This window comes from Alternaria dauci, chromosome 6 (assembly GCF_042100115.1).
Source record: "Alternaria dauci strain A2016 chromosome 6, whole genome shotgun sequence".
Lineage (NCBI taxonomy): Eukaryota > Fungi > Ascomycota > Dothideomycetes > Pleosporales > Pleosporaceae > Alternaria > Alternaria dauci.
The window spans coordinates 1,688,192-1,702,638 of record NC_091277.1 but is presented as its reverse complement, the minus strand read 5'-3'; the positions used below and the strand labels follow the sequence as shown (position 1 = coordinate 1,702,638).

General features: G+C 52.4%; 5 protein-coding genes across 5 annotated transcripts; 4 read left to right on the top strand and 1 right to left on the bottom strand.

Moving 5' to 3' along the window:
• Positions 1 to 587: 587 nt before the first annotated feature.
• Positions 588 to 1,718, top strand: ACET3X_006898 (uncharacterized protein; the record flags this gene model as incomplete). The annotated part of the gene is made up of 3 exons (XM_069453079.1): positions 588 to 692; positions 788 to 1,545; positions 1,595 to 1,718. The coding sequence occupies 3 exons, from the start codon at positions 588 to 590 to the stop codon at positions 1,716 to 1,718; spliced, it is 987 nt and encodes a 328-aa protein (XP_069305666.1).
• Positions 1,719 to 1,924: 206 nt separating this feature from the next.
• On the bottom strand, positions 1,925 to 3,926 carry ACET3X_006897 (uncharacterized protein; the record flags this gene model as incomplete). The annotated part of the gene is made up of 2 exons (XM_069453078.1): positions 1,925 to 3,098; positions 3,580 to 3,926. 2 exons carry the CDS (start codon positions 3,924 to 3,926, stop codon positions 1,925 to 1,927), a joined length of 1,521 nt encoding a protein of 506 aa, XP_069305665.1.
• Positions 3,927 to 4,172: 246 nt separating this feature from the next.
• Positions 4,173 to 6,295, top strand: ACET3X_006896 (uncharacterized protein). The gene is made up of 4 exons (XM_069453076.1): positions 4,173 to 4,430; positions 4,559 to 4,702; positions 4,779 to 5,780; positions 5,836 to 6,295. The coding sequence occupies exons 1-4, from the start codon at positions 4,397 to 4,399 to the stop codon at positions 5,844 to 5,846; spliced, it is 1,191 nt and encodes a 396-aa protein (XP_069305664.1). The 5' UTR covers positions 4,173 to 4,396; the 3' UTR covers positions 5,847 to 6,295.
• Positions 6,296 to 6,545: 250 nt separating this feature from the next.
• ACET3X_006895 (uncharacterized protein) lies at positions 6,546 to 7,687 on the top strand (the record flags this gene model as incomplete). Its single annotated transcript, XM_069453075.1, has 3 exons — positions 6,546 to 6,569; positions 6,659 to 6,842; positions 6,903 to 7,687. The coding sequence occupies 3 exons, from the start codon at positions 6,546 to 6,548 to the stop codon at positions 7,685 to 7,687; spliced, it is 993 nt and encodes a 330-aa protein (XP_069305663.1).
• Positions 7,688 to 10,231: 2,544 nt separating this feature from the next.
• Positions 10,232 to 12,061, top strand: ACET3X_006894 (uncharacterized protein; the record flags this gene model as incomplete). Its single annotated transcript, XM_069453074.1, has 2 exons — positions 10,232 to 11,761; positions 11,813 to 12,061. The coding sequence occupies 2 exons, from the start codon at positions 10,232 to 10,234 to the stop codon at positions 12,059 to 12,061; spliced, it is 1,779 nt and encodes a 592-aa protein (XP_069305662.1).
• Between the last annotated feature and the right edge of the window lie 2,386 nt (positions 12,062 to 14,447).

Genomic DNA, 14,447 nt, shown 5'->3' with positions numbered 1-14,447 from the left:
GCTACTATAAGCATAGATTCTAAGACGACTAGTTCAATCACAAAGAACTATGACAAGAAGACATCAACTTCATCTATCAGGAGGAGATAAGATATGATGGAAAGGGTTCATAGCGTTACACCTCCACTTGTACATAATGTTTCACGGCGTTCTAGAGGCTTAATGGGTGTATATTATGACGAAACGATATGACTGTAGTAACACGATCTTTCAAACAAGATCCTCTACTCAACTATGCTTGCTTCCATGCCCACCGCTCACCACGTCTGTCAAACAGTTGTGGACTGGAATACCTAGGTAGACATGGGAATCACACGGACAAATATACAGGTTGACATTGAATACCCCTCCTTCCATGAATTCAATGAGTTAGTCGTGATACAGGTATGTCGTAAGTTTTGGGCAATTGAATGATAGTGAAGTGGACGCCAACGGAAGGAGTGGGGCCGCAGACGTATTGAAGTGCCAAGGCGCCAGGGCAGACCGCAACGCGGAGAGTTCAGCCCGGGGGAGACACTCGTCTAGATTTCCCTTCGCTCACAAATCCAGTGTTTCTCGAGCAGCTACCCAGAATGACGAACTTGGACATGTTACTTCTGAAAGGGGCCTCTGCGAGTAGTCCAGAGGAAGGCCTTCAGGAACTGCGGTACACAATCTTGACAAAAGGCATACCCGCCAACAGCGAGGGCATGGTACGTTCCCCACAATACCCCATGCGATTACATTGCGCATGGGCGCACCCAGAATTGCTAAATGGGTTCTAAATGCTGACTTCGCATTGACTTAGTCAGAGCTACGCATATACATCTGGCTCATCCTCCTCAACGCGCCTCCTCTCAAGACCGACGTGTACCTCGACCTTGTCCGACAAGGCGCCTCTCCAGCGCACGCCAAAATCCAAAATGATACCTTCCGCACATTCCAAGGCGATCCTCTCTTTCGAAGACGCGTCACCCAGAACAGCATCACGCGTGTGCTCAACGCGGTCGCGTGGAGGCTGAACGATGCACACGAGGCACGCGTCAATGGCTGGCAGTCTCCACCCACATTGTCCGAGTTCGGCGGTAGTCCAGATACCTCGATGATGTCGCGCCCTTCCCTGACTGCGGGTACCCGTACAGAAGCGTCTACTACAAACGACGCTGAGCAAATTGGATACGTGCAGGGAATGAATGTGCTCTGTGGTCCGTTCCTGTACGCGGCAAGGAGCGAAGTCGAGGCTTTCACAGGCTTCGAGCGACTCATCACGTACGAGTGCCCGGGTTACGTGAGAGGGTCAATGGAAGGTGTGCACAAAGGTCTCGCGCTCGTAGACAGAGTGCTCGAGGTTGTCGATCCTAAGCTGTATGGTCATCTCATGGCACACCACATGGAAGCCAAGATCTATGCTTTCGCGTCCGTGCTTACTATGTGCGCATGCACGCCGCCACTACCCGAGGTTTTGCAGCTTTGGGACTTCCTGTTCGCGTACGGACCGCATCTGAATATTCTGTGCATCGTGGCTCAGTTGGTCCTTATTCGAGGTGACATTTTAAACAGCCCAAGGTGAGCGTACTCTTCGGATTGTCCTGCAACATTACTTACACGTTCATAGTCCCAACACTATTCTACGTAATCTGCCTGGCCTGAATGCTCAAAAGATCGTAGGCGTGGCTATGAGCTTCGCTGGCAAGATACCTGAAGACATGTACGCGGAGATCATCAGCCACGCAAAGTGAGCTGGTGTAGAATGGGGAGGATGAGATAAGATATTGCGTTTATGATTACGGCCTTATGATTAGATGATACCCACGGGAAAGCACAGTTTACAAAATCAGATTTGTATGAACAACACGTTGCCAATGTGCCACCTGCGTTTTTGTAATGGTATCATGCCTTGCATATGTACAATATCAAGCAGCAGCTCGTCCGAACGGTGCAACACTCACGGGATATCAGCATCGTCATCATCACCTCCAAATCCAAAGCTGAATCCTACGTCTTCCTCTTCGTCTCCTTTGGTCAACTGCTCCCACTTGCCTTTACTTTTCTTGCCTTTTCGTTCCAGCTCCGCAAGGCCTTCCTCCAACAACTCAGGATGTTGCTCCTGTAGTCTCTCTACGAAAAGCTCATAAGCACGATCACAAACATCCTCCTTGAACCCACTAACTTCGCCCCTCTGATCGCGCAGGAAGCCCAGTACGTCCGGCAATTTCTTTCGCGGCACAAAGTTTTGCGTGAGCGCGAGGCTATCTTCGAGGTTGAGGACGAGGTGGAACCAGCCGGACGGTACGTGGAGGACTTCACCGGCATAACAGATTCCTTCTTTGCAGCCAGGCGTTCGGCGTGCGAGCTCGTGGAAGGTGAGCATGTATTCGGCAATGCTGAGCGGAGAGGTGATCTCGGACTGGTCGTCACTGACGATGACACCCGGTGGAGGTTCGATGCCTGGGCCAGCGGGAAACATGAGCCAGTACTTGCTGCCAGTGAGGACAGCGTTCCAAGCTGAAGTGGCATTGGGGTCTTTATGGAATGTAGAGCCGCTGCGCTTGGGACCCATGATCATCCATCGGCAGTCGGGACGATGCTCGCCGAGGACACTGAAAAGGTCGTCGCCGAAGCACGTTGGGCTCCAGTATGCCGCCTCATTGGAATGCGGTGCTGCTGTGACATCTACACCGGTCTTCTCGGCAAAGGCACGGTCGAAGAGATACAACGGTGACTCGTCGGCGTTGTCGTGCATATACGACATGTACTTCTTCATGGGCCAGTCTACTGCTTCCGCGCGAAACTTCGTATTCGGGAATTTCTCAAGAAGGTATTCTGGTGTCCAGGTACCATATACAGGCCATTGCTTGACGGGTGTAGTGAGTACGAAGGGCCTGTCAACCCAGGTCTCGGCGTACTCTTCGTAGGTCAGGTCCGAGAGTCGCGCTATCTCGTTGTGCTTTGGGATGTTGAGCGCGTACGCATTCAGTGTTGTGTGTGCGCATTGAAATGGCCGGTAAAGTGTGTCCGAGAATAGGTTGTTGCATGAAATAGCAGTGACGTTCTCTCTAGGCGTCTTGAGGTAGGTTGCTCGCCATGTTCCACGCCATTCAAAGTCTTCAGCTGGAGAGCTGTTTGATGATTAGCATTTGCCAATAGAAAAGTAGATTTTTTGTTCTGATATTGTTTGATAAAAAGCAAATGAAGGAGACATATTATGAGCAGTACAGATCAGGCAAAGCTTTGCTGCGTAAACGGTATCGCTTTGACAGCGGATGCTAATCCTGGCGTACGATTTGTTTTTGCATATACACCACAATAGGATATAGAACCAAATTGAGCAATATACTTGGATCTGAATCTCAGTAGAGCGAAACTCAGAAACTCAAATGATCCCACGAGCGCATGTTGTCTTGCGAACATACAGCCAATGATGCACAATCAGGCGTGCTGGCACAGTCATACCGCGTAGAGAGAGCTTACAAGGAACAGCGTCCTATGTACACCGCCTGATTTAATATATGACTGGGAGATGACAAGAGATACGGGTACCACAGAAGAAAAAAAAGATGGGCAAAGCGAGATGTTGCGTGTATCAACCATGGAACTCACCTTACGAATAAGGCCCGCCATAATTCGTCCAGCCGAGTGAATGCATACAGAGCCCGGCACGTACTTCCCAGACGTATCAGAACGTCAGCCTCGAATGACTCAAGAATATGGCTCAAAAGTTCATCCGGGAGACTGGCGAACAAGCCGCATCTTGATTTGATATTCTCCGACGCTGTCAAGGCATTACCGGCCGGCTTGATACCCAGAGGATGCGAGGGAACTGCGGTTGCCGCCGCCACATCTTCGTCGTCGATTTGGGCGTCTGTCGCCACCGAAGTCTTTATTCTTTTCGACGGCCGTGATTCGACAGTTGTAATGCCAGGGTGGTCCAGGATGCCAGGCGCCATTTGACAAACAAAAGGGACCACGGATTAGTGTTTGCTCCACGCGGACGTTTTCCAGGCTGCGAGTGAACTAAGAGGCAAACCCTGGAAATGGAAGAGAAGAGTCATAGGCTGACAGTGGGAATGGACCAGTGGAAGTGAAGGCGAAGCACAAGGTGGGAGCCCGTGGGCGCTTTTGAACTAGCGTGCTTTTAGCACTAGCCGACTGCTGAGATTTTTTGTGGCCGACCGACCTCTTAAGCCAAAAAGCGCCCACCTTCTCACTCCTCCATCACCAAATCCACCACACAACACATACCACACACCATCCTAGATACCCGTTTGATTCTCTTGACGAGGATCTGGTATCTAGTTTTTACAAGACAAGTTTCCACACACGCGGCGGCATCCAGAGGATCCTCCGCTTTAACCCCGCCACGAGCAACACTTCGACTACGGTCCAGCACCAGTAGTCACTCCACCAAGTCGCAATCATGGCTGACAAAGGTCTTGAGGATGTGCCCGAGGGTGAGTTTGTCCCCGAGTGCTACCCCGCCGCTGTTCGCAAAAATGCGCGCCCCGCACTGCGAAAGCGACGGCGGTGATAGCCCTCAGTTTGCGAAATATGCTGCGAGCCCCGGCTAACCCACGCGCAGGCCAGATCGAGTCCAACTACGATGAGATCACCGACTCGTTCGACAACATGAACCTGAAGGCCGAGCTCCTCCGTGGAGTCTACGCCTACGGTTTCGAGCGCCCCTCTGCCATCCAGCAGCGTGCCATCATGCCCGTCATCAAGGGTGAGTTTGCCCACACATACATACACCCCCACCACACCACCAACACAGCGGAACAAGCAAAACTGACAGACCACAGGCAACGATGTCATCGCACAGGCCCAATCCGGTACCGGTAAGACGGCTACCTTCTCCATCTCTACTCTCCAGAAGATCGACTCCAACCTCAAGGCCTGCCAGGCGCTTATCCTCGCCCCCACCCGCGAGCTTGCTCAGCAGATCCAGAAGGTCGTCGTCGCCATCGGTGACTTCATGGATGTCCAGTGCCACGCCTGCATTGGTGGCACCAGCGTCCGAGACGACATGAAGGCCCTCCAGGACGGTCCCCAGGTCGTTGTCGGCACTCCTGGCCGTGTCCACGACATGATCCAGCGTCGCGTCTTGAAGACGGACCACATGAAGATGTTTGTCCTCGACGAGGCCGACGAGATGCTGTCTCGCGGTTTCACCGAGCAGATCTACGACATTTTCCAGCTTCTGCCCCAGAGCACCCAGGTCGTCCTTCTCTCTGCTACCATGCCCCAGGACGTCCTCGAGGTTACGACCAAGTTCATGCGCGACCCCGTCCGTATCCTTGTCAAGAAGGACGAGCTTACCCTCGAAGGTATCAAGCAGTTCTACATTGCTGTTGAGAAGGAGGACTGGAAGCTCGACACTCTCTCCGACCTGTACGAGACTGTCACCATCACCCAAGCCGTCATCTTCTGCAACACCCGCAGGAAGGTCGACTGGCTCACCGACAAGCTCACTGCCCGTGACTTCACCGTCTCCGCCATGCACGGTGACATGGACCAGGCACAGCGTGATGTCATCATGAAGGAGTTCCGTTCCGGATCTTCCCGTGTCCTCATCGCCACTGACCTTCTTGCCCGTGGTATCGATGTCCAGCAGGTTTCGCTTGTCATCAACTACGACTTGCCCGCCAACCGCGAGAACTACATCCACCGCATCGGTCGTGGTGGACGTTTCGGACGTAAGGGTGTTGCCATCAACTTCGTCACCGCCGACGATGTCCGCATGATGCGCGAAATTGAGCAGTTCTACAGCACACAGATCGAGGAGATGCCCATGAACGTGGCTGGTAAGTGGCTGTGTATTCCCAGAAGCTCAAAGTCGATTGCTAACGTTGGCGACAGACCTCATCTAAGAAGTTGTGCACTGCTATCTTCTCGTCGCCGCCTCACTCTGCCCACTAACGCTTCAGTGGTGCATTGGATAGAGGCGGTGATCTTCTAATACGAGGACACCTGCACGGCCAGGTGTTCTCTCTGTTTGGTCCGGTTCAAAAGTGGTTCGAGGTAGGACGAGTGATCGTCTATACATCGCGGCATCTTGGCGTTGGTCTCTCATGTGCGAAATGATTTCCCTAAAAGAATGTCTGCATATGATAGACGCAGGATGCTTAGTTGACGGATGGGTCTTTTTCTGCAATTTCATGCTACTTTCCTATGTTCTCGAGGATCTGCTGCACGTCGTCAACGCATGCTCACGCTGTGGGAGGTGTAGCACTTTTCCGATGCCACGCATGTCGATGATAACGATTGGGAGTTTCCTGTCATATAGAGATGCGATTCAATTGCATGCAAGTTACTGAACATGGTCTTCCTCTGCTGCGATACTGGGTGATTGAACAACGATGGTTGTCTGTCGGCTGTGGGCGTGCAATACGTAGTGTCTCCGCACGGCATCTATTTAGGGTGCGGGAGGCTCTCGCGGCTGCCACGAGGTTCATGCATGCCACCGCGTATCGATAACCTCGGCCCTCAGCCCCCCACTGAGTCTCCGACGCACGCGCAGCCTCATGAGACCGACGGCATGGCTCGCCCAAAGCAAAGCCATTGTGAGCATGGCGCTTTCCCAAAGATCAGTTGTACGTCTGTGCCTTCGGCGCTCGAAGCTTCCGCTCCTTTCATCACGTCATAGCCCGCTTCTTCTGCCATGTGCTAATTACCTGGACAGCGCGCACTGGACCGCCTCCGCACATACACGCCCCCGCCTCCGCAGTGGTACAACTGTCCCCTTACTAGGCGCGCCGCCGTCCTCATATTGCTCTTTCCGGACCGTCATGGCGAGCTCAAGGTGGTGCTCACAATGCGAAGCGCGCAGTTGCGCAACTACGCAGGACAAGCTGCGCTGCCTGGAGGTACTTGCTCAGAAGCCATGGGCGCGCATGACATCAGAGTTGCCCGCTGACACGGCGCAGGCAAAGCTGACACACTCGACGAATCTCCATGGGACGTCGCGCGTCGCGAGGCTGATGAAGAAATCGGCCTTCCTATGAACGAAGAGAAACTTCGGGGCTTTACCGTCGAACACCTGTGCGAACTTCCCGCAAATCTGGCCAAGACAGAGCTTGCGGTACGGCCCTGCGTTGCCTTCCTGCGTCCTACCCACGCTTCGTCGGACATATCTGCTTCCTCCAAGCCCAATGGCCTTTCTGTCGAAGAGAAACTTATACCGCGACTCGATCCCAGAGAAGTCGCTGCTGTCTTTACGGCGCCTTTTCATAATTTCTTGCGCAAGGAGTGGGAGGGGGAGGGTCCACCTCCAGTTCAAAAAGACGGCAGGCCTGAAAAGTGGTATCGCGGTTCTTGGACAGACTGGCACGAATCGCGCTGGCGGATGCACAACTTCTACATGCCACGGCCTCCCCGGTCTCCATCTCTGCTACGTAATCCCTCGCGATCATCTCCACCATCTTCACCAGAACCCTCGTCGCACCAGAAACTACTAGACGGGGATGATCCGAGGCCGGAACCTAGCGGGCTCGACACCCTCACGACGTTCAGAGTCTTCGGCATGACAGCTAGGATACTAGTGGATGCAGCCAGAGTAGCATATGGCGAAGAGCCCGAGTTTGAGCACAACAGCCATCACGGAGACGAGGAGATGATGGGAAGGCTGCTGAAGATGGGTAGACTTGGCGAGGTGAGAAAGAAAGGCGAAGTATTGACCCGAGAGGTGCTCAGGGAAGCGAGTAAGATGTAGAATGTCAGAGACGACAACACGGTCTAGATTCCATCTTTGATCTACTGCTATTAATCGCTACTTTACTGGTAACCAGGAAGGCATGGTACAAGTAATAGCCATATATTGATCTCTACAGGGGCCGTTCTCACTTTGATTTATGGTTGTTTCGTGTTTGAGCCGAGGCCACAATGTGGATATTGCAGGATTCTCAGGAGTGCAAGGCGACAAGGCTCGCCGAGTGCAAGAGGGACAGCGATGTGCGATCGATCTGAGCCAAGATGAAGATCTATCGCTGTGGGCAAACACTGAACAAAGGAAAAGATTTTCTGGCAGTAAGCCAGGTGTTCTTGGGCGTTCTCTGGGCAGGTATTACGTTGGATCACATTGGATACGAGACTTGAACAGCGTTACTTGGAAGACAACACATGCTGAAATCACCCACACGCACAAGCGCTTCACTCCAAGGCACTACGGTTCTGCGACACACTTGTATATTTGAAAAGTAATCAGCGGTCGATGTCGTCCAGTGCCGCAGCACAAGAGCACTGCGAAGACATGCTGAGCGCAATTTATGTGCAACAAAGGCCATATCACATCGATATCAGCTTGGCGAACTCTTGACTCTTCCGCAGTGCTCCGCGACGCGCCGTCCTGTTCGCCCGCAAGCAACGAGGTGCATGTTGTGGCCAGAGCGATGTTCCAAGGTTGACATGTGAAAAAGTGCCCCATGCTCTTCTTGGCAAATGCACGGCGCAGCCCGCTTTTTAGCGTTCAGCCTCATGCCCAGGTGCAGATTATCATCATCTGGCAGCTCTTGCCTTGTCGACTATCTTCACATCCCTTGCCTCTAATCATTCACAATTTGCATCAACGTTGGGCTCTGCGCGTCATCGACGCATCCACAGCACTGCCCCGAACACTGGATCACGGTCCGACTGGTGGCATGAAGTCGAGAAGGCGTTGAGAATGCACCGCCCACGCCCAGAAAGCATCTCTTCATCACAGACCCACTGTACGCGAAGCAGTGCATCTTATCCACCTATGACGGCGGCATGGCGATGATAAACTTTGAAGGTTTACGTCGAGTTGGACAACAAGTATCCTCTATCTACAAGCAACCTCCAAGCGTGTACGCGCTCACCTTGCGCGGCAGCATCAACTCTATAGGCAGGCTTCTCGAATGCACGTGGGGGCCCGGCGCTTTTTCGAGAAGTCGATGGGTTAAGATAGGCTTTTTGCCTAAGGCTTAGCCTTGGCCGAAGCAGAGTCAAACACCAGAGTGGATCTTGGGCAAGGTTTCTGGCATTGTTGAGACGACTTCGAGATTTCGACGCGACGATCTTGGCCCGGACGAGTTTGGGCGCACGCAAGCATCAAGTGCCGCCGGTGTCAAACTTCCCTCAACCTTATCTCTGTTCTAGTAAGCGGCTGTGGCTTCTTCGGGCTGCGAAACGGTGGCCCCTTGTTTTTGGTGCGTCTTGCGCGGGATGCTTGGCATCAAGCCGACGCAACGGGCTCCGCTTTAAGCGTTTCGTCATCCGTTTCAATGCCCCTTTTTGGACCACGAATCACCGCCGCTCAACAGCTTGAGCCGCATCTTATTTTCTCGTTGCCCATGTTCCGCGCTTAGGAAATACCCTGCCCAATTCGGAGGATCCCGGACCGTACCATGGTGATCCAAATTGGAGACCGCCAGCCAGCCGGCCAGGGGCTCTTTAAAGTCCAAGGGACTCACCCTGCTCCGCGGCGCGAAGCCGAAGCCGTGTCAGAGTGATTCGGCCCTGTTGCCCTTGAAGCGATGCGCCAGGTCGGCTCTAGGTCCTACACATATGAAGTTGTAAGATGTTTTCATATGACAGACATGGAGTAAGAAAGGACACCCCCGTATACGCATACTACGTGAGAATCACAACGTCAAGACTGTGTGGACTCAACAGACGAAAATCGACCGGCATAGAAAAAGTTATGTTATCCACAAAGTACGCAAGCAACATAGCCACGGTGCAGATCAAAGAATGCGACAAGCATTCATCTTGAATGCGCTAAAAGACGGAAGCTAGATCAAACATCTTGGCGTGTTGTGCACTGCCAAGGAAGAGTTTCCATTCCTGGGACTAGATGAAGCGAAGACGACCTCAGGTCGTTATCTAGAAGTACGTGCGTTGGCTGCAGCCCGGAGCTCATTCGACGCTTTGATGTGGATACTAGGGGAATGTACGCAACACTTCGTCCTCGCCAAGCACTCTGAGATCCCACCATCACTCCTGGGAGCCTCCCTGACTAGCTGTCAGTGGCCTTTGGCACTAGGTTGGCACGCCGTTCGAAACAGGACCGATAGTAAAGAGACAGGCCCATGTTGATCCCGCTCGGCGCGTGTCAATACACTGGTGTAATCCCGAGCATCGCCTCTTGGGTTTCTATCAAATTGCTCCGTGCAGGTCAATACTGGTCCATATTGCGCGTTTTGTGGCCATAGTTTCTTTCTGTTTATTTCCTTTATCTGCTGTCACGTCCATCTTTTAGTCTTCTTACGGTGCAGGCCACCTATTCTTTCACTTCACAATGGATACTCGCTACCAACCAGAGGGTTTGTCCTTTGGCACAAAGGATAACTTCAGCCCCAATTTCGAAAATGGCCGATTTCCTCTCGCTTCTGACCAACAGCAACAACAACCCCAATATTCCCCTCAGCCACAGCAACTAGGCCAGTATGGCCTACCTTCAGGTCCTCGTATGCAGACCCCCCAGCAGCAAGGACAATATGGACTGCCTTCGGGACCTCGTCAGTCTCAACACTCACCTCAGTTGAGCCGGGATGTCAACAACTACTCCCGCTTGTCCAATCCTCAGCAGCAGCAGCAGCTACAAACAAACCAGTACCAGCCTCAACCTGTTGCACCTCAACAGAGCCAGTTCCCCTTCCAGTCTGGAGAGACCATTCGCACCAACACATGGGCAAACAACACGCCAGAAGGACATACACCTGCGCCAATGTACGCATCTGATGCAGGCTACTTCCCCGGTCCAGTGGATGCAAATGGATACCGCATCGATACGAAGGAAAGGCCACAACAACCAGAGAACCCCTTCAGAGACCCAGCTCCCCAGTCCCCACCACCACCAATGGACGACATCGATCTCGAGAAGCACAAGCACGACGATGGCCACTCCGGATGGGACAAGCACACCAAGATTCCTGGCAAAAAGGACCCCAACCAGCCATATCTTACTTTCGGAGAGCGAATCAAGCACTACACATGGGCCAACTACACTCTGACGATGGCCACGGGTGGTCTCGGTACGCTTATCGCTAACCAGCCCCATGCCTTCCCCGGTCTCATCACCATCGGCGCCGTTTTCTACATTCTCAACCTCATGCTGTTTACTGCAGTAACAATGACCATGATCCTTCGCTTCACCAAGTATGCCGGATCCTTCAAGGCCTCTATCACCCACGAACGTGAAGGCCTCTTCCTCGGTCCCTTCTTCCTCTCTATTGCTACAATCATCACCGGAACTCAGAAATACGTCATAGAGGCTTACGAAATCGATCATCCGAACCGAGCTTGGGCAGTCACCACGATGGCGGTTGCGTTCTGGGCCTACACCTTCGTCACTTTCTGCCTGGCTAGCTTCCAATACTCGTTCCTCTTTTGCTGCCATACATACAAGCTCACCAGCTTCATGCCTTCGTGGCTTCTACCCATCTTCCCAATCATGCTTGCGGGTACGATTGCATCGACCATTGCCGCTTCACAGCCCGTGTCTGCCAGAATGCCGATTCTGGTTGCAGGGCTCGGATGCCAGGGTCTTGGATTCACGGTAGCTATTCTTATGTACGCGCATTACATCGGCCGCCTAATGCAGGTCGGATACCCCGATCGTGAGCATCGAGGAGCCATGTTCATCGCTGTCGGCCCGCCTTCTTTCACCTGCTTGGCCTTGATTGGTATGGCCAACGCTCTCCCCGACGACTTCGACTTGCAGGGAGACGGCCTCATCGATGCCAGGCTACTCAGGACCCTGGCTCTAGTTGTCGCGCTCTTCCTTTGGGTATTGGCTATGTGGTTCTTCATGGTCACGCTTGTTGCTGTAAGTCTGCCACTACACTGCATCCCTATCAATCGCTAACATCATTTTCAGGTCATCAACTCCTGGGCTGTATACTTTCATCTCGGATGGTGGGCCATGGTCTTTCCCAACACCGGTTTCGTCATCGCTACCATCTCCATCGGCAACTCCCTAAAAGATGAAACGGTCCTCTATGTTGGCAATGGTCTTACCATCGCTGTCATCACGATGTGGTTCTTCGTCCTGTTCAAACACGTCCAGGCCGTCTACGTCGCAGATATCATCTATCCTGGTATGGACGAAGACATTGCCGATCACTAGTCGCCAAATCCAGTGGTCTCGACACTATCGCTTGCTCCATGCCGTCTTCGCTGTCAACTTGTTTTCACGGCATTTTCTCTTCCAGTCTGGTTCTCTCACTCGTTATACAACCACGTATACGCCACACGTGAGCTAAAAGCATCACGCTCCTTTGTACCCCTTGTTACATCCTCTCTCTTCTCGCCACAGCTTATTGTCTTCTCCCAGAAGCCGACAGCCGGTCTCAACGCTTCTGCCCTTATAGATCACACTCCACCATCCATTCCAAGCATTAGACCTAGGGCGCGACAACAGAACAACTTGTAGGGCACCATCTCAATCTCACTCTTTGTATTTCAAGTCTATCTTTTTCCTATCAGCTTTTGCATAGCGTCGGCGTAAAATCGGGAAGGGGCAACAGATAACACGGGCAATGATTTCAATTTGCGCACTGCACTTTGATGGGCATATAGAGCGTCCAATTCATAGATCCACAAAAAAAGTTCGAATGCATGCGCGCGTTTGTTGCTCTTTCCCACCAATCTTGGTGCTTTCTCTATTGTCCATCATGCTCATTTTTGCAGCTCTTCTCCATGGACCATGATCCAACCTTGGAATCCTCAACTCTCTCAGTAATCAAGATCCCTTGTCCACTCCCACTCTCCTCAAGACAGGGTTGACCAGCATACAGATAATCACAGACAACCAAAACGGCAGATTACACACTGCATGAAGAGATGAAACACCTCAACAGTCTCACATCGTAGTGGCCACGTCAGCATTACAAACTCCGACCTCCGAGAATGATTGCACAAAGCTTGGCTACCTTGGCGGAACTCCATCATCTCTGACATGTATCTATCTCCCCTTTTTAGCCAATGGTGGACCAGAGCAAGGGGTGGGGGACGGGGAAACTTCCGTACATAGTCTGTGCATTACACCGCGCCGACATCTTTTGTTTGATGCACCGAAGCCAAGACGGTCTTGGTTGGAACTTGATTTGTGAAAAAAATGTCTTGGTGATTCATGGGAAGGCTTGGTCTATTCAGATCTGAATCACGGGCAAGGTGCGATTGGGAACCGCGATGCATATCGGAGTGCAACGGAAAAGGGTTGCGTTGTTGCAATGCGTGTGCATGCCGCGACCGGATGAGATGCGATGCGGGGCTTGGCGAGAAAGAAGAGACGTTCATTGAGTGGACTGGGTGGAGTACGTCTCTAACAGCACAGTGGGGTTGGAGTGTATGGAGGATGGAGAGTCGACGGGGGAAATGGGGAAGGTGGAGATGTAGATCGGTGTATGCGTGTTGTATGGTACCTAGGGACTTCTAAGGTCGACCGGCGCTTCGAGACGCTTGGTGTGTGGTAGTTGTGATGCGGATAAAGGTCGATGGATCATGACGTCGATGATTCTACAGCGAGCTCTTTGGTGTCTCTTGATCTTCCATCTGTCTCACTATTCGCAGCGCTTCCTCCAGTCCTTGTTTGGTTTTTTCAAAGTATACGTGGGGGAAAAAGCTGCTGGCTTGACCACTGATGGCCCTTGCTTGGATACCGTGGCTTATCACACCAGCCTAGAGTAGTGTTGGCATAATCCGTTTCTCTGCTTTCGAGCCTTTGATCGTAGCGTTGAACCAAATGCGCCTCACTATACAAGAACAAGACAACACAGGCCCAGATACTTACTCTCATCAGATGAAAAACCCTCGCAATATCCCATTTATCCCCTCTGGGATCCCAGCCTACCTTCTTCGCATAAACATCTAATAGCTCTCCCATCCTCGGCAACCCATTCTTCGCTAGATTCTCTTCATCATAAACATCACCTCCCTGATCAGCCCCCTCTACCTGCTGCGCCGTAGGCCCTCCAGGAATTGCAACCTTACTAACCCGGTTCCAATACGGATCAGTCAAGTACACAATATCCATGAGCGGATGACCCAGCGTGCTCAACTCCCAATCTAGCACAGCAATAACTCTGGGCTCCGTGGGATGCAGAATGATATTATCAAACTTGTAGTCCCCATGGATAATGCAAGTGCGCTCGCTGGGCAGATGACTTCGTATGTAAGCCACAAGCTTGTCGAACTCGGGATGTGCGCGACCGAGTTGACGGCCGGTAGCGACATCGCGGACCTGGGCTTGCTGAGCTTCGATACGCGAGAAGGTGTTGCAGTGGCGGGCGTAGAAGTCGGTTTTCTTGCCATACGAGGATAGACCGATGGTGTCGGGGTCGATGGAATGAAGCCAGGCCAGGGTGGATATGACGGATTTCCACGCGGCGCGGCGGTCTGAGAGAGGAAGCGTGGAGAGATTAGGGTCTGTGATTATGCGGCCTCTGACAAACTCCATGATCTGTTTTAGAGAACATGTTAGATGGAAGAGATGGAAAACAGGATTAGGATGG

Excerpts from the sequence above, each read along its gene's own strand:
- ACET3X_006896 (XM_069453076.1), top strand. The coding sequence starts at position 4,397 with ATGGCTGACAAAGGTCTTGAGGATGTGCCCGAGG. Across the intron at positions 4,431-4,558 it reads TCTTGAGGATGTGCCCGAGG|GCCAGATCGAGTCCAACTAC; the intron begins GTGAGTTTGTCC and ends ACCCACGCGCAG. Across the intron at positions 4,703-4,778 it reads CATCATGCCCGTCATCAAGG|GCAACGATGTCATCGCACAG; the intron begins GTGAGTTTGCCC and ends GACAGACCACAG.